Here is a 27,352-nt window from a genome sequence, read left to right as displayed (position 1 = left end):
GCTGCTTATGACACGGTTTGGAGAGAAGGGCTGCTGTATAAACTTCTTCAGGTATTACCATGCAAAACCACGGTACAATTAATTGGAAACATGCTGAATAATAGACTCTTTCAGGTTGTTCTATTGATTGAACAGTGGTCTCCCTCAAGGATCAGTCTTGGCTCCTCTCCTGTTCAATCTGTATTTATCAGATTTGCCACCAACAAAATCTAGAACATTTTGCTATGCTGATGATATAGCTTTAGCTACAAGTCATAGTAACCTGAAAGAAATGGAGAACATATTAACTGATGACCTTTCCATTCTTAGTGACTATTTTCGGAAATGGAGACTCCAACCAAACACCAGCAAAACTGAGGGTCCTGCTTTCATCTAAATAACAAAATGCCAAACTGTACTCTCCAAGTGTCTGTTAACGGTAAGGTCCTCAGACACAATAATTACCCAAAGTACTTAGGTATAACATTAGATCGGACACTCTCCTTCAGGCAACATCTAGTAAATACAGCAAAAAGATTAGGAGTCGTAACAACATTCTGCAGAAGTTGTGTGGTACAACCTGGGGTGCTTCTGCAACTACCTTGAGATATTCTGCCCTTGGTTTAGTTTTCTCTGTGGCAGAATATTGTGCTCCTGTGTGGATCAACAGCTGCTATGTGAAACTTGTGGACACTCAACTCAACAACACAATGAGGATTATTTCAGGTGTAATAAGATCAACTCCTACCCACTGGCTTCCTGTCTTGAGCAACATCATGCCTCCTTCATTCCGTAGAGCACAAGCACTGTTGAGAGAATACTCCAAGATAAATGAGAACCCTGACTTGCCCATCCACTCCAATATTCTTGACCTTCAGAGGAACCGGTTGAAATCTAGACATCCGCCAGTTAAGTTCGCTCAGAAGCTCACAGAAGACATTTTCAACCCCTATGCCCAATGGAAGGAAGATTGGATCTCAAAAACAGGTGAACATCTCTGGCTTTTCTTCCCACATAATTCGAGGTCTGATCTCCCAAGAAGAACTTGGACTATCCATAATAGGATTTGATGAGGTCATGGTGTCTGTGCTGCGTCCCTGTATAAATGGAGAAAGATACAATCCCCCGGTGCTCCTTTTCAAACCATCGAACACATTGTAAAGGAGTGTAGCAGAAGAGCCTACCCTGGAGAATGGTTTGATTTTCTAGAGGCTAATACAGAGCCTCTAGAATGGATAACATCTTTGGACATTAAAATATAATGTACTTGCTTTCTTGTTTCTGTATATATAGATATGCCATACGATAAATAAATAAATATATGACCTTATCCAAGTAACAGATTTCCCACCCAGCTAAGCAAGACAACACAACTTCTCACTTCCTTAAAGCAAATTACCATCAAAGCACTGGAACATCAGGCATAGCCGAGGCGGGACACAACAACGATGCTATACCACAACGCTGCTGTTTCCACAATGCTGTTTTTTCAAAATTAATAACGGTATCAATAACAACAGACACACAAGAATATATAGAAACATTCTTGCCAATAAACCAGCGGCAAGGCCTGGTGATGCAAAGCTGAAGCAACACTGGTCATGGTCAATGCATGGATGGGTTACCATTCAGGCATGGCCTACCACTTGTTGCTGGAGCATACATTTATTAATTTAACACCTCAGCCGTGAAAAAACACACCAGGTGCAAATGACTAAATCTTTCACCAAATAATTGTAAATAATATCTAACCAGAGACAACCTAATAGAGACTTACACAAAATTTTATTATTATTATTATTATTATTACCGTATTGTTATTATTATTATTATTATTATTATTATTATTATTATTATTATTATTATTATTATTATTATTATTATTATTATTATTATTATTATTATTATTAGCTGCCACCCCCAAAGGCCCGACTTCGATTCCCGACTCTTGCCACGAAATTTGAAAAGTGGTATGAGGGCTGGAACGGGGTCCACTCAGCCTTGGGCGGTCAACTGAGTAGAGGTGGGTGGGTTCGTTCCCTACTTCAGCCATCCACGAAGTGGTTTTCCTTGGTTTCCCACTTCTCCTCCAGGTAAATGCCGGGATGGTACCTAACTTAGGCCATGGCCACTTCCTTCCCTCTTCCTTGTCTATCCCTTCCAAACTTCCCCCCACCCCTCCACAAGGCCCCTGTTCAGCAAGTGAGGACACCTGGGCAAGGTACTGGTCCTCCTCCCCGGTTGTATACCCAACCCAAAGTCTCATGCTCCAGGGCACTGCCCTTGTAGCAGTAGAGGTGGGACCCCTCACTGAGTCCGAGGGTAAAAGCAACCCTGGAGAGTAAACAGATTAAGAAAGAAAGATTATAATTAATATTATTATTATTATTATCACCACATATAAATTTATTATTCTTTTACTTATTTCCTAAACAAACCAGGTGAGGAGCGCAATAAAGTGCAGCGGTACTGGTAATTAATTAAGGCAACCCTAGGGTGCCCTCACTGTTCTATTTGGCAAAGAATGGATTGTCTTGGAGAGTGATACAAACAACTTTTATCATATCTGTTGACTACTTATTAGCTTCTAATATCTCATTATCTATAGAGTATGATTTTTTTCTTAAGTGGCGATGGTGATTATTCAGAGGTTTGCTATGCATCATGCTGATAAATCTATCTTATCATGATCTTGTGAATTCCAAGAGAGTTTATCCATCCTGATTATCAGCTCTGTCCTCATTTCTAAATGAACTGGCCCTTGATAAATGAGATGGCCTATGGCTTTTAGTGCCGGGATGTGTCCGAGGACTTTGGCTCGCCAGGTACAGGTCTTTTGATTTGACGCCCTTAGGGAACCTGTGCATCGTGATGAGGATGAAATGATGATGAAGAAGACACGTACACCCAGTCCCCGTGCCAGGGGACTTCACCAATTATGATTAAAATTCCTGGCTCTTGTGACCAAAGGCCAGCACGCTAACCATTTAGCCATGGAGCCAGACACTGGCCCTTGATGATTATGGGTTCAGCACAAGTTTGTATTAACATATTCCAGCGTGGACTTCGAGATCTGTATCTCTCTGGCCTATTTTTTCTTTCATTTTTTTTTTAAACCATTATTTTTTTCTCTGCATCCTTTATACAGTATTTGCAGTAAATTGGGTTAACTTTCTGAATTAATTTGGTATCTATCTGTGTGTAACGCTTTGTCCTGTTCCTTGTTACGGGGTCAGGGATGAGGTGAGATGAATTTACATGAATTTTATGGCCGGATGCCCTTCCTGAAGCCAACCTCAGTTGAGGAGCAAATGGAGATAAAATGAATAATGGTGGATGAAATAGGGTAAGGAGGTTGAAGGAAGCGACTGTGGCCTGTGAATAGGAACTGTCTCAACATTTAGTGGTAAGGCCCCCAAGTAGAGTACGGTTCCAGTGGGACCCACACCAGAATTACATGATTCAAGAACTGGAAAAGCTCCTACAAAAGAGTAATGTTATGAGAACATTGCATCGGTAATTTTTGGGTGGAAAGACTTGAGTGTAAGAAGATATAAACAGCGCAACTGAGCAGTATGTTATAGATGTTGATTCCCATAGGGAACCTGAAATATTTGTCCCGAATGAGTAAATTTATAATACCAATACGCTGGCATCTAGGAATGAGTTAGCTGGAAAATTTATAATGTCCAATAACGGACCATTTATATTGGTATTATAAATTTACTCATTCAGGACAAATATTTCAGATTCCCTATGGGAATCAACATCTATTTCATCTGATGGCCAAGCAGGCATCAATTTTTTGGTAGTGAGACGAAGTCTCTCATAGTGCATTGGCACTGGCGGTGGCTCCAAGTAGCCTACGCAGTGGCCTCCATGGTACGCACTAGCCAGCGTCTTGGTGGGTGTGCTAGGTACCAACTAATGAGCCCAACCTAGCACATGGGGGTGAAGCGCTGGCAACCAGGAATGAGTTAGCTGGAAAATTTATAATATCCAATAACGGACTAGTTATATTGGTATTATAAGCGGTATGTTCCGAGCTGTCAGTGGAGAGAGGGAGTGTGGAATCATATAAGAGACAAATAAGCTTCAATGGCGTTTTTAAAAGTAGGAAGAATCGTAATACGAAGATTAAGATGGAATTTAAAAATGGGGCAGATATTTGATTACAGGAAGAGGAATTAATAATTGAATCAATTTCCTAAGGGAGCTCCTCAGTTGTAATCACGTAAGCTGAGTGGACCTCTAACCAGCCCTCGGATACAGGTAAAAATCCCTGACCTGGCTGAGAATCAAACTAGGGGGGCCTCAGGGTAAGAGGCAGGCACGTTATCCCCACACCGCAGGACCGGCATTCTATTTTAATGAAATGTTATATTTTTCATGTATAATCTGTTAATAAATGTTTTCTTTTTTCAGATTTTTTTCTAATTTTTAATCCACAATTAATTTTCACAGTCCGGAAAACTTCACAGTTAGAGATTAGCTAGTTGTTCTTGTCTAGTTTGACTTATTTCTACCTATTCAATGCATCTGTTATTTGTAGTAAATGATAGCTACAATACAAAATAGAATTTAGCATTCACAGTTATTGATGTGTTGAGACTGATACTATATCCAGCACTTGTCTGGTTCTGAAGTTCACCGACTGAGATGTCATGATGATGTGTTCTGTTACAGGTACTTACCACCAGGCACAATGGATTTGTTCAGGTGAAGGTCAACCAGTTCGATCCAAACAAGTTGAAGCGATGCTTGCGAAACTATGCTGATGGGTAATTAGTATTTATGAAAGTTAATCTTTGAATATTGAATTCTCTTGACCACATTGTAATCAAAATTGACTTTCAACCTATTCGGTCCTGTTACGCAAAATCAGGAGGTTGTGGGTTTAGATCTCACTGATGTCCAGTTGGCCATTTTTGTTCTGTACTTAGCATTTCTTCAACATTTACTACATGTATGTAAATCTATTAAAGAAACTATTTTAAATAGTTCATGTTGAGTCCACCTTCTGAATACACTTTCAATGATTGAAAATTATTTATTCTATGTGGATTCAAATTCACTGATGAAGGGAATGGATATTGTTACTGAAACATGTATGACAGAATAAATAATTTTCAATAATTAAAAGTGTACTGACATGGTGGACCCAACATAAACTATTTTAAATAGTTTCTTTAATAGATTTACACAAGTCATTACAGGATCAAATAAAATACCTATTATGGTTAAGTTTATCAACATGTAACACGACCTGATAAATTGAAAGTCGATTTGGATAAGTTCATCTTATCTGCTAATATCATAAAGAGAGAATGTCTCTGAGTTTCTTTGTGTGGAGGCTAATCTCAATCAATTTCAATAATTGAAAATGGGAAAACAAAGAGTACTGAATTTTGCACCTGTCTGATGCTCATGTGTGTTGTGTGAACAGTTCAGCATGCCTATGTGGTACTTACTTGTGCATGGAGTGGCGCAGTGTGGAGTTGGAGTAGCAGTAATGGTACTCACAACATAGGAGAAGGTGTTTATCATTGAACACTATTTCTGGTCATATAGAGTGGGGCGTCAGAATGGACTGCGCTTGTGCCACATTAAAGTACAATACCAAGAGTGATTGAATGAGGCGACACCAGGTAATACAACATTGTAATCTGTTGTTGAGAAGTTTTTCTCGTACAGGATCAGTCTTATGGTGGTGGTGATTACTGTTTAAAGAGGAAGTACACTATAATGGGGCAACTATCCTCCTTTAACACTAATGAAGAGGGGAAAAATGGAAGGGATCTGATGCTTTGATAAATTAAGGTATCAGCCAAAGAAAGACAAGGGCCATGAAAGGCATGAGAATGAAAGACTCTATAGGCCTCGAATGTTCTAATACCTTCGGTGTCGTAAAAGAACAAGAGTTGACTTAGGGAGTTTGGATCGAATAGAAAAAGTGAGGAGCCTGGCACAACTAAGTGGAAGCAAAGCAATGACTCAGCTAAGGGCCCCATGGTCACCAACCCACACTCCCAAGTTAACAGTCCCTGTAGTCTTACGACAAGTGGGGATATCGTTGATGTATTCTACTGCCCCTACCTACAAGGAGTACTTTTATGCAGAAAAGCATGATCAAGCTCAGTCTCTTCCTCCATACGAGAATTCTGTGCACATTTGTCTGGATAGTTTTACTGTGTTTCAGAAGCCTGGTCGATGAACAAGTCTCATGTCAAACACCTTGAAGCTTCTGAAATGTGGTGTGTCCAGCAGATGATTAAAGTGAATTGGAGAGAGAAGTTCTATGTCGGTAAAAACAAAGTAGATCTCTTGTGAAATTAGTAGACAGAAGACATCTTACTTGGTGGGGCCATACTTTATGCCATGGACAGTAAATGGCCTCGCTATTGACCTGTTCCCATACAGGTCTTACAAGGCATCTGTGTGAGCAGCTGTGTTGTAATGAACAGGGTTACCAGTGTTCATGCCACCTGGAATCTCTTTGTAACAACAGACCCGTCTTTGAATTTAATACTAGATGATTTCATTTTAATTAACCCATGCCATGGCAGGGGAAGTATCCTCTCGGAGCAAAGTTAGTGATTTGACAGCCAATAGACTGAGTCTCTATCTTTACTTACCTTGGCTGCAAATTACCTGTTAAATGAAAGTTGATTAGGTGAAGAAGAAACTCCACCAATATCAGCATATGTGCAGAACAAGAGGTACAAGAGGAAACTCAACTTAAAATTTTTTCAACCATGGTTTTGCCAACTTTAATGTGTGGGGGGAGAAACGTAGGCGAATCAAGTTAAAGAAATGAGAATTAAATAGCCATAACACTGTAGCCCTGATAGTTCCATGGCCTGTACAGCAGTTTCTGCTCAGCTCAAAGGCCTGGAGATTAGGAGATGATGTGTTTGAGCATCGAATCTTCTCGGCCATTATTCTTGGCTTTCTAGCACAGGCCCGTAAACTTACCATCAGATAGCTCCTTAATAGTTATCTTGTAGGCTAAGTGGTCCTTGAAGTAGCCCTCAGATCCTGGAAAAAGTCATTGGCATGGTCAGGAATTGAACCTGAGGCCTCTGGGTAGGAAGTAGTCTTGTTACCCTTTCTCAAATTGTGGGGCCAGCTTTGAGAGTGATACCTTATTTTTTTGCGTAATTAACGCACTTTTGACGAAAAATACAGGCAAAAACTTTGGATGTGTAAATTATTAGAGGAATTCAGGTATTTAAAAAATTATTTACAATTATTTACATTTAAAAGATACATTAAATTTAATATGCACGCAACTGGTTAAATTCACCTGCGGTTAATCGTTCTGGCATAAAATTCCAGCGTGAGATTCTTTATGAAAAGTTGGACACGTGGGTTTGAAGTACCAACACTGGAAAATAGTCTTCCCATTATGAGCTGACAATACGGCTTGAAGTAAAATAAACATGTACTAATAAAAGTACAATTCATGTAAGTATATAATAATGACATACCGGCAAAAAAAGAAAACTCTCCAACATGAGAAGGGCCGGGCATCGAAGGTGGGACCCCTGCTATATTTCCCCAAATCCCACTGTCGGCAGCCCTGAAGATGGTTTTCCGTGGTTTCCCATTTTCACACCAGGCAAATGCTGGGGCTGTACCTTAATCAAGGCCATGGCCGCTTCCTTCCCAGTCCTGTCCCATCATCGCCATACGACCTATCTGTGTCGGTGTGACGTAAAGCCAATAACAAAAAAAAAATTTCCCCAAATCGTTCGTATCCAATCTTGTATGAGTGACATGTCCATCCACCCTTTTTCTTGGATATGAACGTGGATCCCTCATGGAAATTTTACTTTAGGCATTGTTTCTCATTTTAGAACAACATAAGGTGCTAGCTTTCTGCCATCACCTGGTACAACAAGCATTGCAGTACATCATTGTTTTTCGCTTCTGTTAGCGTGTACGATAACACTTGATGTCCTCTTCCGTTAGCACGTACGATAACACTTGATGTCCCTTTCTTATAGATTGTTCAACTTTGTGGCATGCGGATACTGATTGGCGTCTGATCTGTGGTTCCTATTTGGGAGTGCAAATATTCCTTCACTTTACGCTTCTCAGTCATAAAGTGATGAAAACCAATTACCGGTACTTGGTTGAAATCATTCAGTATTTTGTGGCATAATGTTGTTCTTGCTCAAAGGGAAAGTCCATTTCTCTTCATAAAATTAATAAAGTCTCGGCTAACCTTCAAATCCGAGACACTGATTCCATGTGCAGCAGCTGTTTCTCCTCCTTTAAAATACAGCATTTAGTGAGAAACGGCACATCCTACGTTGCGTAACAAAATCGTACATTTAAGCGGATCCTCCCCTACTTTCAGAAACTTGCCACTTTTTGGTCCGCAAAATGCTTGTGAGACTTGTTGGTCGCTTGAAGTGCACTTCTCTGTTACCGCGCTAGCACATGTTGCATTCGGACAATGAATACTTGCAGCCTGCTGCCCTATTCTCGTATGTTCTGGTGTAACTGATCACTGCGAGGTTATATGATGCAGTACTACTCAAATACATGCTCACTGTGGACTAACAAACAATTCTGAGATCACAGAAAATGTACGTCTCGTACCTGAAACACTCGTAAAATACGTTTGTACCAGACTGGAATAGAGCGTCACCAGTCACTTCTGGGCTGATTCTCTCACTGAACTAGTGCAGTGGTATTTCCTACCGGCTGATAACAGCATGTTGCACGGTATTTGGAATGCCTGGTTTCGCAATAGGTAGGCTGCTACCTGGGTAGTTGACATCTTTATTTCGAAACACATCCAGAGCTGTGTGATAGATGTTTGAAGAAGTGGGTGCGTCAAATACGTGAACATTCCTTTTTCTCCACTTTGGACCCAAAAATATTGGGATGCGTAAATTATGCAAGGGCGTTAATTATGTGAGAAAATATGGTATATGTATAGGCTATTCTTATTCTTATAGTTCCTTCTCCATTACTGATATTCGGCTATCCTTATCAGTGTACTCAAAGCTAGACTTGTCCAGTCCCATTAGTTCCTCAGCCAGGAGAGTTTCCTTCAACTGTGACCTCTGCGGCCATCAGTTTTACCCTGTGTGATCAGTTTTAGTAGCTTATCCTTACCATCCCTCGTAATATGCCCAAGGTAGGTTGTCTTTCTTTTCTTGATTGTACACACCAACATTAGTTCCCTCCTCATGCACCTGATACGACAGCATTGGAGACGTATAGTCAGTCAGTAGTCAGTCAACAATATCCGTAACATCATACGGAGAACTCACATTCCAAAGGCATCTATTCTCCTAATGGTGTCATTTCAGAGTCCATGTTTCAGCGCCGTACAGAAGCAGTGAATATACATAAGATCCGACGAAGTTGGGATGTGTCTCCAAGCTGAGGCGCCTGTCACTGTAGATTCCTCATTTCCAGAAAGCTAGTATGAGCTATTTCTATTCGTATACAGTTCGCTAAATCCGGGACCAAGCCCTCGGTAATCTAGTTGCCAAGTGATTTAAATTTCCATACTTGGTCAACTGTAGGCCTACATATTATATTAAACAAAGCATATATATGGAAATTCTAAGTTCCCATGGAAGGAATTAGATATTTTTCCACCAATAGAGCATATCAAAAATTAGATGTATGGCTTTTCAGGCATTTGTGTGGATGGTTTCACAAAGCTTCAGTCCCTGCTCATACAGCAGAAGATACCCTTTTTACAATCTTGGAAGTATTTCCAGACAGAGGGAGTGCTGGTCTATTTCCCCCTCATTCTCCAGATCTAAGTGTGTGAGTTTTACTTGTGGGGTAAACTATTAGTGACATATTTTCTTGTATTCTTTTCAGAGAGAAGAGGCTCAAGCGGTGGCTTGATGATGGTGGTTTGCTGAAAAGGGAGCATGTTTTGAAATGGATGCAGGGTGTTGTAGACAAAGCACTTCAAACATTCCAAATTAATGACATAATGGTAAGCTGTAGAACTGGTACACAGTATCATAGGACTCCATTTTTAGATTTTATCCACTTTAACAAGGTTTTTGGTGGTTCATTATCATTATCAACAACATCATGGTTGCTATTTTTCTAGAAAATAGATCTTAGAGAATTAGAGTAGACCCTGTAATAATTAAAAGGGGAATTCCTCAAGGCAGTATTATTGGACCTTTCTGTTTTCATATATATATATATATATATATATATAAATGATGTGAGTAAAGAAGTGGAATCAGAGATAGGGCTTTTTGTGGATGGTGTTATTCTGTCATCGTCATCATTGTACAGTTCCAGTTTCCTGGGTACTGTTAACGAGCCTCTTCCACTTCTTCTTGTCCATATACAACTTGTCATGGAGAATATAATTCACTGTCCATCCTCTGGCAACTAGATCATCCTTGATCATGTCCATCCATCGGGTTTTATGTCTTCCTGCAGGCCTTTTCCCCTTCACCTGTCTTTCCAAATTTATTCTGGCTGTTCTTGTAGACTACATCCTCATCACTTTGGTCTCGCTGATGTTGAAGTTATATTCCTGGAACTGGGATTTCCATACATTGAGTCTGGTCTGTACTTCATGTTCTGTTTCACCCCAAATCATGATATCATCAGCAAAGGCCACTGCATTCAGTTCACCTAACTTTTCCTTGGTGTTCTTCATTATACTGTCCATAACAGTGATGAACATGAACACTTGGTCTCAAACCGTGATGATCGATCTTTGTACAACATCTGAATTTTCCTTACCAGTCCTCCAGGCACATTTCTTTTCCTCAGTCACTCCCAGATGTTATCTCTTATAACACTATCATAGGCCTTTTGTATATCCATGAATACAATGACCAGTTTCTTGCCTTTCTCCAAATACTTTTCCATCAGCATGTGGGTGCTAAAAATTTCCATTGTTTATCTGTTACTTCTGAATCCATATTGCTCCTCCTCTAACTGTGATTCAATGATGGTTTTCAATCTCCTTTCTATGATCTTCTCTAGCATTTTTAGCCCATGAGACAGCAGTGTTATTTCTCTATAGCTGGTGGGTTTCTGTCTGCTGCCTTTCTTATACAGGGGAATTATAATGCCCTTGCTCCAATCTGCAGGTATTTTGTTGTCTGTCCATATGGCATTTAGTACTCTGTGCAGCCATTGTATACCGTGGATGCCTGCTGCCTTTATCATGTCCACATTCACTTCATCTGCACCTGAAGATTTTCCTTTAGGCATAGATTTTATGACTATTCTGTTATTCTGTATAGAGTAATAAAAAGTGACTATGATAAACTATAGTATTACTGACCAAGGGACTGCTTCTAAAGCACAATCTTGAATCGAGGATGCTTGTTGTCTAAAGGAGTCCAAAATCCAGGTCAACGGTCCCTCGTAATGGCACTTATTGCTAGTAAAGTAGTACAATGGTATTCGTCATGTTGCGGTACTAATCAAAAGTAGTGTAGACTCTCGGTGTTCCACACATTATGGTACTACCCACAAATATTGTACTTTGCACAGGTAACGCAGACCTGTGGTGTTTCTCACGTTATGGCGCTACTCATAGGCAACACAAACCCATGGTGTTCCTCACCTAGGTGTACTAATCACGGGCGCCGGCATTCCCGTGGTGTTCCTCATATAGTGAGTACTAATCACAGGCAACGCCCAGACCCGTGGTGATTCTTACACAATGGTACTAATCACAGGTACTGGAAAACCCATACAGGCTCACCTTATGTTGTTACTAATCACAAACTGTTAAAATGGGAGACATTTCGACGGTGGTGCTCCTAGTGACTTGACCTGAAAAGTCGCGCTAAATTCAAATATCAATGGAAATGCATATGTGAAAATGGATAAATAAATTACGTCTAGAAAGAAAGTATTATTGAGATATTAACTTCGAAGTTGCTAAAGCAATTCTGGATAAATGAATGAAGAATTATTTAAAAGGTTATTATTTAAAGACTGAAATTAGACATATAAACAAGATGTGAAATGGGTTGAACTTTCATTTATGTATTACTTTTCTTGCTTTAGCATTCCTGCCTGAACTTTTACGGTTATATTTGTCTTTTTTCTCATTTAAAAAACATTGTATCATCACATTAAGACACTTGTCAATAAAAATATCGACACATTCCTTACACACATGATGCAATGAATTAACATTTAAAAGCTGGACAATTTTCCTCTTAACATGAAGCCTACTAACAGAAAGGAAGTCTATAAAATCCCAGATAAAAGAAAGAAAAGTATGAAAATGTTGTCGATAGTGATGCTTTGAGGAATATTTACGTACAATTAGAGTAAAAATGTAACATACCCTTGGCTGTATAGTCGAGGATTTTTAAAGTCGCTGGCCTGGAAATGATCTGAACAGATCTTATAATTCTTATATAAGCGTAACGTCCCTTCTTTCTTGTACATCTTATCCAAATCACTTCTGTGATATTTCAAAACCCACAGATCACACCTACAACAACACATCGGTATTGAAGGTTAACTGATGCACTATACAATAAAATATGCGTATTATATTTTAAGCCAGTTAAAATATGGGTCGAGCAGGTCAGAAGATTATGAAGTACTATAAAAATCTTTTTGTCACTTGAATAATATATATGCAAACACAATATTACTTACATTTTCTTGTCACGAGGGAAGCGAAAGAAAGACCGCGCTTTCTTCTCTACTTCATAGTTACTGCAGCCAAACACAGCACATACCTTTCCCCTCATGTTGAGAGGAGATATCAAGGAATGACACACGCTACTATTTAATTATGTCAACTCACTGAAAACGCATAAATAACACCAAAAACTCAGGTCTACCCGCTAGAGAGAGCTCTAATAGCTGTCCCTCGATATCTCGCTGAGTGTCGCATAATTGATAATTGATGTTTTTTTCAAACCGATATGCAGGTTACACAATGCGCAAGGCATCGACACAGTAGGATGTAGGACCACCGCGAGCGGCGATGCACGCAGAAACACGTTGAGGTACAGAGTCAATAAGAATGCGGATGGTGTCCTGAGGGATGGTTCTCCATTCTCTGTCAACCATTTGCCACAGTTGGTCGTCCGTACGAGGCTGGGGCAGAGTTTGCAAACGGCGTCCAATGAGATCCCACACGTGTTCGATTGGTGAGAGATCCGGAGAGTACGCTGGCCACGGAAGCATCTATACACCTCGTAGAGCCTGTTGGGAGATGCGAGCAGTGTGTGGGCGGGCATTATCCTGCTGAAACAGAGCATTGGGCAGCCCCTGAAGGTACGGGAGTGCCACCGGCCGCAGCACATGCTGCACGTAGCGGTGGGCATTTAACGTGCCTTGAATACGCACTAGAGGTGACGTGGAATCATACGCAATAGCGCCCCAAACCATGATGCCGCGTTGTCTAGCGGTAGGGCGCTCCACAGTTACTGCCGGATTTGACCTTTCTCCACGCCGACGCCACACTTGTCTGCGGTGACTATCACTGACAGAACAGAAGCGTGACTCATCGGAGAACACGACGTTCCGCCATTCCCTCATCCAAGTCGATCTAGCCCGGCACCATGCCAGGCGTGCACGTCTATGCTGTGGAGTTAATGGTAGTCTTCTGAGCGGACGCCGGGAGTGCAGGCCTCCTTCAACCAATCGACGGGAAATTGTTCTGGTCGATATTGGAACAGCCAGGGTGTCTTGCACATGCTGAAGAATGGGGGTTGACGTGGCGTGCGGGGCTGCCACCGCTTGGCGGCGGATGCGCCGATCCTCGCGTGCTGACGTCACTCGGGCTGCGCCTGGACCCCTCGCACGTGCCACATGTCCCTGCGCCAACCATCTTCGCCACAGGCGCTGCACCGTGGACACATCCCTATGGGTATCGGCTGCGATTTGACGAAGCGACCAACCTGCCCTTCTCAGCCTGATCACCATACCCCTCGTAAAGTCGTCTGTCTGCTGGAAATGCCTCCGTTGACGGCGGCCTGGCATTCTTAGCTATACACGTGTCCTGTGGCACACGACAACACGTTCTACAATGACTGTCGGCTGAGAAATCACGGTACGAAGTGGGCCATTCGCCAACGCCGTGTCCCATTTATCGTTCGCTACGTGCGCAGCACAGTGGCGCATTTCACATCATGAGCATACCTCAGTGACTTCAGTCTACCCTGCAATTGGCATAAAGTTCTGACCACTCCTTCTTGGTGTTGCATTTGCTCTGTCAGTCAGTGTACATGAAATTATCTATCTGTTCCAGCTTTGTATCACCAATCTGACATTCAATTCTCTTGAATTTCTTACCTACTGACACATCAAATAAGTCTTTAAAAGTCTAATTTTCTTACTGTACTCATTGCACCTATTTTTAAGTTTCAAGCTGCAGGTTTTCAGCACAATCTGCCATTAAAACCAAGTCGTCAGCATAGGCTAGACTGCTTACTACATTTCCACCTAACTGAATCCCTCCCTGCCACTTTATACCTTTCAGCAGATGATCTATATAAACTACGAACAACTCTAACCCCTAAAAGTATGAACAACAAAGGTGAAAAATTAGTCTTGTTTAACCCCTGTAAGTACCTTGAAGAACTCATTCTGCCATCAATTCTCACTGCAGCCCAATTGTCAACATAAATCAGTGGCGTATCCTGGAATCTCCACTGAGGCATGCAACTAGTAACCATGCAGTTAACACAATGTATTAAGTAAATTTCAATTCTACTCACCCTAATTACATGTAGGTGAACTCGAGCCAAACAGTTTTACTGTAAGTTTCTGGATTGAACGTGCGTACACAATTCTTGTTTTCTCTTTTTAAATTTACGAGGGTCCGCCTCTGTGGTGTAGTAGTTAATGTAATTAGCTGCCACCCCCGGAGGCCCGGGTTCGCTTCCCGGCTCTGCCACGAAATAGTAAAGTGGTACGAGGGCTGGAACGGGGTCCACTCAGCCTCGGGAGGTCAACTGAGTAGAGGTGGGTTTGATTCCCACCTCTGCCATCCTGGAAGTGGTTTTCCGTGGTTTCCCACTTCTCCACCAGGCAAATGCCGGGATGGTACCTAACTTCAGGCCACGGCCGCTTCCTTCCCTCTTCCTTGTCTATCCCTTCCAATCTTCCCATCCCCCGCAAGGTCGCTGTTCAGCATAGCAGGTGAGGCAGCGTGGGCGAGGTACTGGTCATCCTCCCCAGTTGTATCCCCCGACCCAGAGTCTGAAGCTCCAGGACACTGCCCTTGAGGCGGTAGAGGAGGGATTCCTCGCTGAGTCCGAGGGAAAAGCCAACCCTGGAGGGTAAGAAGAAGAAGAAGAAAAAATTTACGAGGGAAGGTAGAGGTCTATTGCATCTTTTCATCAAACGAACGGCCAGTAAATGGCTTTTCAAACTGATTTACAATTATATCCGTTTTAGACTCATCCATCGTTAATACCACATGTGCGCAAAACGACGAATAGCACAGGAACAGCACACACAGAATGAACTCACTAATCAGCAAAACACACAATGAATTAACTCACTAGTTAGCCACAACTCAAGCACTGGAGGTAAGTCACCCCAGTGGCATTGATCAGTTTCGTCACGTTGGGTTCTCGCTAGGGGGTAATCTGTGTGTCCCGTTCGCTGTAAACATGTCGACTTTCTCCAAGTTGCTAACAGATGGCAGAGGGTAGCACGGGTATGGGGTGACAAATTCTGACCAAGTTTCAATTGCAGCGACATCGTTCGGAGGGTTTCAGAACTACGTCTGCCACTGAATGCAATTTTAAGATTGAATGCCTTACGTCGTTAACTCCTCCATTTGCTGTCTCTTTCTTCCGAGAGTGGAGTAGACGGCGAGACTACACCAGCACCACACGTAATCAAGCAACGGAACTAGTACAGTTGCGCGGACCTTTTGAACTTCTGAGAGATGAAATCATTAATATTTGACCTGAAACAACCTAAAATCGTAAATCAGACAGTTCTTTGTGCTATCATAACGCATGCAATGAATGCCTTGCATTCAAGGAGAATACGCCCCTGACATAAATGCTTATGATTGATTTTAATAATCTACCCTTAATCCCATAGTCCCCCAGTATGGCGAACATCTTTTCCCTTGGTTTGCTTTCTCAAGAACGGCGAAACATAAACATAACTTGTCTATTCCTCTCGTAGCATCTTTCAATTACCTGGTGCACACTAAATCTAAAAATCTGATTCTGACAGCCCCGCTGTGGTCTGAAACCACACTGGTTTTCATCCAACTTGCTCTCAACCATTGATCGCACCCTCCCTTCCAAGATGCCAGTGAATACTTTGCCCGGTATACGAATCAGTGAGACACCTCGATAGATGTTGCAATCCTTCCTAAGTTCCTCATAAAACTGTGTTCACTTGGCACGGACACCAACACCAGACATTCACATCAAACCAAATTACACAATAGATCACTACATCTGATGAAAAGAAATACTTATTCAAGTTGTGAATGTTCCCCTTCAAGCTACATATAAACCATTACTCATGTTACTATTCAACAAGACATAATTTATAAATCAAATGACTCAACTATAAAGATAAGGAACACCAACATCCAGATCGATTCAAGAACATTTGGTTACTATAAGAGCGGCAAAATGGTTCAACACCAACTGCAGCAGTTTTGATGTGTCATTTTGGTTTCAATTTTAAATGTGTAGTCAGTCTTCATCAATGTTTTAGACTTAGATTTTAAATTAAGACATACTAAATTATATTCTTTATTATTGGTTGTATGTAAATTTGTTTCCAGTCAGAACATGGCTGAAGATGACCCAATGTATATAGAGTCAAAACTAGTACCAGTGATATAGAACACTATATTAAACTAATGGTATTGAATAGGTGGATCTTTCTCTACCCTTTGATGCTGAGTAGCCATAGCCTTTCTTTACCGGGCGAGTTGGCCATGCGGATAGGAGCACGCAGCTATGAGCTTGCATCTGGGAGATAGTGGGTTCGAACCCCACTGTCAGCAGCCCTGAAGATGGTTTTCCATGGTTTCCCATTTTCACACCAGGCAAATGCTGGGGATGTACCTTAATGAAGGCCACGGCAGCTTCCTTCCCATTCCTAGGCCTTTCCTGTCCCATCATCGCCATAAGACCTATCTGCGTCGGTGCGACGTAAAGCAACTAGCAAAAAAATAAAATAAAAAGCCTTTCAAAGAATTTGAAGTCTCGCATGTTTTGATGCCGTTCTGGGGATTTGAGTAACGCTTTTGTAGAGGCTAATACAGGGACTTTTAAAATAAAATCTATTCAGGGGATTGTAGGTCACTTGGCCGCGCTCACAGAGGCACTGTACAACCGGTTGCCGCGGTTAGCAACATAGCCTATAGGCCTAATAAAGACGTGGATGTTGAATGTCGAGTTTTATGGGTGCGTGTGGGGGTTGAAGGGAAGCAGTATGGTTACTGTGTTAGCTGCCAATGGTGTTCATTACTGTTCATTACCCTTGATATTCCACATAGAAAAAAAAATGTCTTGAATTCGGAGAAATACGGTATTTCACTTATGGTTTTCAAAGTTTTAGCTTTATTCTGTTAATTAACCATGTAAGTGTGCAGCCTAAAACTTACAGGTATGACATTTTTAGCAACAGAAAAGAAAAAAAGGTTTGTGCGACTATCGCCTGTAACGACTTTTAATTGGCGGTCCGTTTGAAGTTGTTATAACCGGTTTTGACTGTACCTAATTTCTGTTTTGCTGTATATTGCCAGTGGTAACTACCATTTTGCGAGAAAATACATCCTAAGTGGACCTACTTGAAATGATCCTCATGTTTCAGTTTTGTATACCTGACCTGACATTTAGTGCTCTTAGATTTCTTCTCAGCTGACATTACTGTGGTCATATCGCACTCACTGCACTTCTGTTCAATCTCCTAAGATTTTAGACTGCAGGTTTTCGCAACAGTCTGCCTTTAACCATTTTGATGCCAGCCTGTAGTGTAGTGGTTGCGCTAAGAATGCCAAGACAATTTTAATGAAAATGCACGCACTAAGAGAAAACATTTTCCTACTTACATTTTTGGAGGTTCTTTTTTCCATAGCACATAGGTGAATAGAGAACATGTGAGTGGGACTATAACTGTAATAGACTTTTTTCCTTCATTTAAATGTGTATGAATTTTTAATTATTTTTTGAAAAAGTTGAAATTTCAAATTTTGACTTAATTTTTCATTTTATAGTGTACTTTTATCAGCGGTATGACTCCTTCGTGAGAATATTCACCTAATTTTGGATTAAAAAATGATGTTCTATGCAATTCTTGGTAGCACTTTTTGAGAAGTACGATTTTTTACAAAATTATGTACACGCGTGTTTAATACACAATAACCTCTTCTTTACTTTGAACACTTGTCAGTCGATAAATTGTCTTCTAATGAATCACCTAATGTTAAAGCATTGCGTATTTTAATCATCTTCCATATACTTCTTCCATATACCATCTTTACAGTATTGGAGATGAATAAACAAATATATGAACATGCGATGTAACAAGCAAGTAACACGAAGCAGCAGAGTGCAGGGCTACCACGCGCGAATGCGTAGAAAGAAAACTTTTGTAAAACTTCACTGATATCAATATCACATGTTATCGATATATCCAGAGTATAAAAGCTTCAATCTTCCCAGCGATATTACTTATGCTGCCATCATGCAGCATGAATTGCAGGTACAAGCCCCCCGGCAATTTTAGCAGCAGCTCACATGGCCGATACATTGGCTGCCCGGCACTATAAGAGTTAAGACCAGTGAGCCAAACTGACTATTACGTTTCCACTGAACTGATTTCCTCCTTGCTATTTGATACCTTTCAGTAAATTACTTAAGTGAACGTAACAAAGAATATGATAAGGCCTTGTGTAACCCTGGTACTTGCTTGAACCAAGAACGCATTGTACAGTCCATTAGGAATGATTATCTACAGCAAGCTTGTGCACCTGCGGCCTATCTGAGTGCACTAGGGTGGCAGTGACATCTTCTGAGGGTCAGATGTGAGCGGACAGCTCGAGATATTTTGCAACACAGGAGCCTGTCAGAAATATCCAAAAGTTTCTCTTCCTTTATGATTGGTGGTTTACCACTCTTCAAAGCATCGAATACGACACTGCAGCTACAAAATGTACTTATTAAATGTTGCACATCATAGATGTGATAAATAGACAGGTAAATGACAGTTTATTTATCCTAGCAACGTCTTACACTTAACCAGTAATAGAATCATATCGAGAAGTAACTAAAGCCTCAGAATGGAGTTGGAAAACAAGTTGCAAAATCTTCTTTTCACTGTGTCAGTGTATTTGCACCTTCCTGGAAAACCCACTAGACTAAAAATGTTCGCTCCTCCCTAGTAAACATCTTAAGTTTCACATGTTACTGACCACCTCCTATGACCTTCACTGTAACAGAATTGCAGCCCGCTTGGTTGGAGCATTGCCAACATACGCAGTATCACTGCCAGCTAAAGTCACCATGGAGACCCATTTCTATCACACTGTACCATCAATTCGGGTCGGTCCCATGGTGTTGGGGTAACGTGTCTGCCTCTTACCAGAGGCCCCGGGTTTCAATCCCGGCCAAGTCAGAAATTTTTACCTAGATCTGAGTGCTGGTTTGAGGTCCACTCAGCCTATGTCATTACAATTAATGAGCCATCTGATGGTGAGATGGCGGACCTGGCCTAGAAAGCCGAGAATAACAGCCATGAGGATTCGTTGTGCTGGTCACATGACACCTCATAATCTGCAGGCCTTTGGGCTGAGCATCAGTCACTTGGTGGGCCAAGGCCTTTCAGGCTGTTGCGCCATGGTTTTTTTTATTTTATTTTTTTACCATCAATTCTTACAGTAGTCTAAATTAATTAATTAATTCATTCATTCATTCATTTAATCTTTTCTCGTCCAGACAAGGTCAACATTTCTGGTGAACCTCTTCCACCTTCCTCGATCCCATACATCATCCTCCGTCAGTTTCCTTCATTGCATTTCTTTTCTCACACGATCCATCCTCCATGACTTTGGTCCATTCATTTCAAGTACTTTCCTCACAGCATAAGTTCAATCCTGTCTCCAATTGTGTCCATACCACTGCAGCTGTCTTTCCTGCACTTTCTTTAGTATTTCTATCCCTTATACACATCCTGTAAATAAATAAATTAATTAATTAATTAATTAATCAATCAATCAATAAATATAAATAAATAGATAAACAATCCTCTTAAAATGCGTGTGTTTTTCCCTTTCTAGATACGTCGCAGTACATCGGGCCCTGCAATCACCTTGAATATTACATCTAGAGTTCCAGGAACTGGAAGAGTGGAATTCTCCATTGACTTGGTCCCTGTGTTTATATTTGGGACTGAACATTGGCCCAAACCTCCTGTACGTCGGCCTGTCTACCCTTCACTTGTGGTATGTATGATTTTCTTAAAGCAGCTGTTTCATGAAGGCGGAAGGTTCTTGTAATGTTGGCATATTTACCATATTTACCACATTTACTCAATGTAATACACCATCAAACATAGCATACGCTCCAATTTCTTGATCATAAAATGCAGAAAGAAAATGGTGAATATAATACACACTTGTAAAATTACATCTGTATATATAAAATAAGAGGTTTGTCTGTACATTGCTCAGAATTTAAAAAGTATGGTATTTCTGGATCAGTCATGTCCACAGTAACAAGGAAATGCATTTTTTAATTTTCCATAATTTCTGTCTTGTCTGTCTGTCTGTCTGTCTGTATGTATGTATGTATGTATGTATGGACATGCATCACGAGAAAACGGATGAAGAAAATTTAATGAAAATCAGTATACAAAGTCGGGAAATAAGTCGCTACAATCTAGGCCATAAATAATTTTATTCACGCTGAGTGAAATGGTAGTTTAGGGGAAGGTCTAAAAGTTAATTCTGAAATATTTATGTTATTAATGGCTCTTTGCCTGCTGCCATTTCATTATGGATACAGTACTTTTGTATCCATCTATTGGCACAGGCCAGAGTAAAGTGTAGCTTCCACCGAAGTCCCAGTCTCATCCATGGCTATGACAATATGGAAGCTGCTGGGGTATGGGTGGTGCTGAGTAATGACATTCAGAGCATGACTAGTGCAACTGTTATGAAAGGTGTTGCTCATAGGGTCAGTCGTTCTGCAATAGCACTTTCTGACCCAGTGAGGAAAGCAATGGCAAACTACCTCACTCCTCATCTTGCCTAGTATGCCTCATTTTGGTGCTGCCATTGGTTTTTGCGGTTTCCTTATAACCGCATAACCTTTGGTTATTTGAGGATCCAACCAGCCTCTGGGCTGATGACCTAACAGACAGACAGACATTAATGGCCCTATCTTGATGAAAATCGGTATGAAAAGTTGAGAAATAAGTCGCTATAATCTAGGCTATAAATAATTTTATTCACGGTGAGTGAAATGGTAGTTTAGGGGAAGGCCTATCATTTAATTCTCAAATATTTATGTTATTAGTGGTCATATCTTAATGAAAATCCGTAGGCGAAGCCGGAAAATACGTCGCTACAATCTAGGAAATAAATAATTTTATTCACGCTGAGAGAAATGGTAGTTTAGGGGAAGGCCAAACATTTAATTCTCATTTATTTATGTTATTAGTGGTCGTATCTATAAATACTACATCACTAAAATTTAATTTCCGATCATTTATGTCTTATACACTGTTACCGTACTGGCTATGATCATAGTGATATTCATGAATTTGAATTTTTGTTACTAAATCTATATCAGGGCCGGGTTACAAAAAGATTGGTAAACAGAATTTAATGAAAATTGGTATGTAAAGTCGGAGAATAATGAACTATAGTCTACGCTATAAATATTTTTTAAGACGCCCTAATATCACAGAGTCGAAAGAAAACTAAATGTGAAGGCCTACAATATAGAAAGCTCATAACATTGATCAACAATAACATTGCGTTGACCATTGTTTGTTGTGATGTGATTTATGTCTTCTATTGCCACTCATCTCTGATAGATAGGATTACTGCTGCGTACCGTTTTTTAAAATTTGCTTTACGTCGCACCGACACAGATAGGTCTTATGGCGATGATGGGATAGGAAAGGGCTAGGAGTGTGAAGGAAGCGGCCTTGGCGTTAATTAAGGTACAGCCCCAGCATTTGCCTGGTGTGAAAAAGGGAAACAAACAACGGAATGCAATTTTCTGCGCTGCCGACAGTGGGGTTCGAATCCACTATCTCCCGGATGCAAGCTCACAGCTGAGCGCCCCTAAGCACACGCCAACTCGCCCGGTCGTACCGAGTGTAACAGCCTGCCTGAATATTGGCGGGAAGTAGCTGGGGAGTTAGGTAACTTTCTTATTTAGCATGCCATTCCTCTGGTTCATACATTTTCCGATATTACTGGTACATAACATACTGGTTTATCATAACATTCGAGCTATTCAATCCCTACTCTGACGCACTGATTGGAATGAGCAGTGTGCATAACTTATTTAATAGAATAAAGGCAGAGGAGTGTTGGTGGCTTTCTGCAGGCTGGTCATTCCAGCTCTGGAACTTTGACTGTTAGATCTGCACCGTAGTACTGTTCGTTAAAAGTGAGAAAATGTGTGGTCTTTCATTTGATCAAGTGTTTTATATGATAACATTGCTTTTAATTGGTACATTCCTACTGAAATTTTTGTAATGACCTAAATTGAGTTCAGTTAGGAAAACCACAAAATCAGTCTTTCTGAGAATCCCGTAGTGAGGCACGGGTACATCAGCTAGTTCAGAATAAGATTGTATTATTAACCCTTACCCCTAAAATTAAAGTTCTCTGTGTTGTCTCTTCTACTCTTATTTTAAATGTGAATTTCTATCTTATATGACCTGTATTCATCTTTCATGATTTCGTTGGTAGATGCAGAGTTGGTCTCAGCCAATAAGTGACCACGGCTGGTCCGTGGTCTAACACCTCTGTACTCTGACTGGCCAGCCGAGCAGAGAATGGGTTCTACCGTGGCTCTGTGCCTCTGCATTCAGGAGATGAGACAGGGCTGGACCTCATGGCTGGCCTCAACCGTTGGCTGTCCTGAGAATGGTTTTCCATGGTTTTCTATTCTCCTGCACTAAGGCAAATGCCGGTACAGTTCCTAGTATAGGCCACGGCCGCCAACCCCCTCACCTTCTCCAAGCATCTTCCTCACCATAACAAATTCCTGGCCTGAGAGACTGCGTCACTGTCTAAGAGGCCCGCCTCCCCTTTCAGGGGAGGAATGAAAACATTTTTAGTAGTAGTAGTTTCATGATTTTGGAGATAGCAGTTGCTCTTAAATGATGTATTTAGGCTATAAACATTTACAGCAAACTATACTGGAGCAAATAAAAGCAATATGTGCAATTTAAGACAAATTATTTTACATTTTTTTAATTATTACTGTCATTATCACATACCGATTGGTTTCATTAGTAATTTCACTGAATAAATTATCAGTAAAAAACAATTGAAAACTCTTTAATTCAGTCTCTGGTTTGATACCTTGTGGTGGTTAGCAGTCTGAAACTGCTGTAAATGGTGATTTCATGAAATCGGGATCTGTTGATTTATAATTGTGCCAGCTGTCAGCATCAGCTACATGTTGAATTAGGGTACACCAGGCGACCATCGCCAGTTCACTTTTAGGTGCCGTCAAATGCAATTAGATGTATTCTTTAGGGTACAAGGAAGGAGTAGAGGTGCGAAAATACTGGGGTTTTGTACAATTACCTGACATATACCTACAACACTGAACAGTATATATGACTAGGAGAGTACATGGCAACCATGTTCATTCATTATCACTGGAGCCTACTACGCGTACGTGAGTGGACTGGACACAGCTGATGGCTACACTGCCATCTAAGTAATAAACTTTGACTGACTGTCAAATTAGTAGTATCTGGATTTTACAAAGTTCCATGCTGAACCGAAAAATGGCAGTACAATATAGCCTCGCCAGACATGCGACCAGAAAGGGAATAAGGTTAAGGGTTAAGACAGATCATACTCTTCCAGCATCTCTATTCCTGTGTTTTTCAGCATGCATTTGAATCATCAAAGGTTGAGCCACTTTGTATCACTCAATAATTCATTTTACAGTGCCAGTTCCAACACAAAATTTAATAGCTATCTGTTTGCGTCACACATGTATTCCGCAGTAATGCTACAAAAACAAAATGCTTGCCTTATATTTACGGTATGATGCTCATATTTCTCCCTACTACAAACAACTATCTTGGCTATGACTAGACAACAGACATAAACTGCATTCAACTACTCTTGTGTACCAAGTGCTTTCTAAAGATATTCCTGCTTACCTCCAATTTTCATTGCCTTGGTTCACTACATCTCACGGTTGCAGTGGTAACAGAAATAGCTTTCATACTTAGTTGTAATTATTTAAACTTCTCAGTATACCAGTGTACATTTTTAAGAAAATACAAAATCAGAAGAGCAAGGAATTTGTACACCACAGCTATAACAAAACATTGGAATGATTGTTCTTTTTACATTTTATTATTATTATTATTATTATTATTATTATTATTATTATTATTATTATTATTATTATTATTATTATTATTATTATTATTAGTTTATAGCACTAGCAAACGGAGTAATAACAATGATTTTGTGTGGCTATTTCTAGCTGAGTGTAGCCCTTGTAAGGGAGGCCCTCCGATGAGGGTGAGCGGCATTTGTTATGTGTAGGTAACTGCGTGTTATTGTGGCGGAGGATAGTGTTATGTGTTTGGTGTGTGAGTTGCAGGGATGTTGGGGACAGCACAAACACCCAGCCCATGGGCCATTGGAATTAATAAGAAATAAGGTCTTAATGATTAAGTGACTCCACCTTTACAGTACAATACAATGTTCTTTTTTTACTTTATTTTAAGAAAAAGGGACATGTTTCGTCTCTTTTATTGTGAGACATCTTCAGCCTAAGCTATTATAGTAAAGCACATGATAATTTTAATTGGAATTAACCAATGAAGGTTAAAATCCCTGACCTGGCTGGGAATCGAACCTGGGACCCTCTGAACCAAAGGCCAGTACGCTGACCATTCAGCCAATGATTCGGACCACCGAACGGAGTGGCCGCATATGTTAATGTGCTATTTCTATGGAACCTAGCTCTGCATTCAGGAGACATGTGGGTTCAAGCCCCACTGTCGGTTGTCCTGAGAATGGTTCTATGTGGTTTCCCATTTTCACTTCCAGGCAAATGCCAGGACAGTTCCTATTCATAGGACACAGCCGACTTCCTTCCACTTCCGTATTAATTTTCATTCACCATCATTAATTTAATCTTCATTCGCTCCTCAACTGGGGTTGGCGACAGGAAGACCATCCGGCTGTGAAACATGCCATATAAATTCATCTCGTCTCATCCCTGGCACTGTATCAAGAAACGGGCTAAGGGGTAGACATGTGTAAACCATTCAAAAAGGGCAGCTTCAAGGTCAGCATGGTCCGCACCACACAGTTGGAATGCTACCTTTTAAAACACCGTCTTTTCCTTATTTTTAAAGATGTTAAATAGAGTCAAAGATGTCATATTATAACACCTGCCTATTTCACTTTTGCTCACACTGCTTTTTTTCACAAGCCTGCACAATTTCATATTTCTAACGATTTTCATTTCCCACATGACATTGTAATGTGTTATATCACAGCAGAATGAAGTGGATTTGTTTTATTACCAATACTGATTTCAAATGGAACAAAGACTTCCAAACACAACTTAGCAACAGCCGACAGTTCAAACTATTCTCTTTACAGAACCAAAAACTGAAGACAAACAGAAATTTAAATTAACACTACAGAGTACAGTCAGTTTGCTTTTAATATCGCTAATAGGGCCTACATGACTTTGCACGTTACAGAAAGAAACTCTGTTTTTTAAATAAACAATAGCACTGTGTGTTCACATCTCACACAGAAAGCAATTTTAGACACGCACACTAAGGAAATCATGACTTAAGCAACACAAGAAGTGGTTTTACTCTGTTTACGACAGCAATAAATAAAAGCTTCAGATTCAGTCACACCACGAGGAACGGCAATTTTTGACAGCAATAATAGCAGCTCGATAAAGAACACTTCATTGTGACGATGCATAGTCCTAACAGGTTGACTAACCCAACAAATTTGTGATATCCGAAAGAACTATCGCTTCGTGTGAATGCTTGATACGAACAAGAGTATATTGGTGCCAATAAAATCCTTTGCAAGAGACCCTCTGCTGCGATGTTTGTCGATCTTTTTGGGGAAGGTTTTGTAATCTAATTGTGTAAAATGATCACAGTAATATACAAATGTTTACCATACTTTAGTTTGTGGAATATCGAGAGTTGCGTGGAAAAAACATCTAGTTTTTTGCTAGCTTTTTATGCTGAAGTGTATAAATATGGATAACAGAAAATAAAACATGTTAAAATCTCTCGTAATAATGGATGACTCAGTGAAAGGGTTTTCGTTGTAACCGAAGGCTATTGTACAGTTTAATATAGGAATTTTGAAGGGACATGAAAATCCTGTCGTTACAATGGGGATCTCGATATATCCTGTACTCGCTATAACAGACTTCTACTGTGTATATATATATATATATACATATTAGCTTATGGCATTATACACACATTACAAAAGTACGTTAAACATAATCATAATAATCTAGCCGTGCTGAGTGGCTCAGACAGTTAAGGCGTTGGCCTTCTGACCACAACTTGGCAGGTTCAATCCTAGCTCAGTCCAGTGGTATTTGAAGGTCATCACATACATCAGCCTCATGTTGGTAGATTTACTAGCATTAAGAAAACGCCTGCGGGACTAAATTCTGGCACCTCGGCATCTCCGAAAACCGTAAAAGTAGTTAGTGGGACGTAAAGCCAATATCATCATCATCATCATCATCATCATTATTATTATTCATAATAACCTAGATAGATACAAAAACAATGATGAAACACTGAGGCAGTTAACAATAATTCATGTTTCCTTGGCTCCATCATTATTACCAATTTGAGATTAACATTATATTTACATTTGCCACTTTGATCTTCTCTAAATGTAATACTTTTATTTACTACAATTTTCAAGTTCTCAATTTATGATCATATCTGATGTTATAATTTGTCTCTGCTTTTCAGACTTGGTGTGTAGTGCCTAAAGCACCAGGATATGTGCCTCCAGAAACACACTGGAGAATCTCCTTCTATGACCAAGAGAGGAGAATGATGACTGGGTATGGTGCTATGAAGCACATTATCAAGCTTATGAAGGTGAGTCTTCGTGATTCTGTCTATATCTGTGTAGCATTCTTCATAATCATTTTATGTGCAG

The 27,352-nt window shown here is 40.4% G+C and overlaps 1 protein-coding gene across 1 annotated transcript in view; it reads left to right on the top strand.

Annotated features, from left to right (window-relative positions):
* LOC136878706 (cyclic GMP-AMP synthase-like receptor) overlaps positions 1 to 27,352 on the top strand; it is a 142,194-nt gene that overhangs the window by 47,027 nt on the left and 67,815 nt on the right. The window contains exons 4-7 of the mRNA XM_067152137.2: positions 4,666 to 4,760; positions 9,835 to 9,955; positions 20,237 to 20,401; positions 27,160 to 27,291. Of these exons, the coding sequence (XP_067008238.2) occupies positions 4,666 to 4,760; positions 9,835 to 9,955; positions 20,237 to 20,401; positions 27,160 to 27,291 (513 nt within the window). The remainder of the gene's footprint in view (positions 1 to 4,665; positions 4,761 to 9,834; positions 9,956 to 20,236; positions 20,402 to 27,159; positions 27,292 to 27,352) is intronic.

This window comes from Anabrus simplex, chromosome 8, assembly GCF_040414725.1.
Source record: "Anabrus simplex isolate iqAnaSimp1 chromosome 8, ASM4041472v1, whole genome shotgun sequence".
Lineage (NCBI taxonomy): Eukaryota > Metazoa > Arthropoda > Insecta > Orthoptera > Tettigoniidae > Anabrus > Anabrus simplex.
Note: the sequence above shows the minus strand (reverse complement) of the source record. Positions and strands in the feature narration are given on the sequence as shown.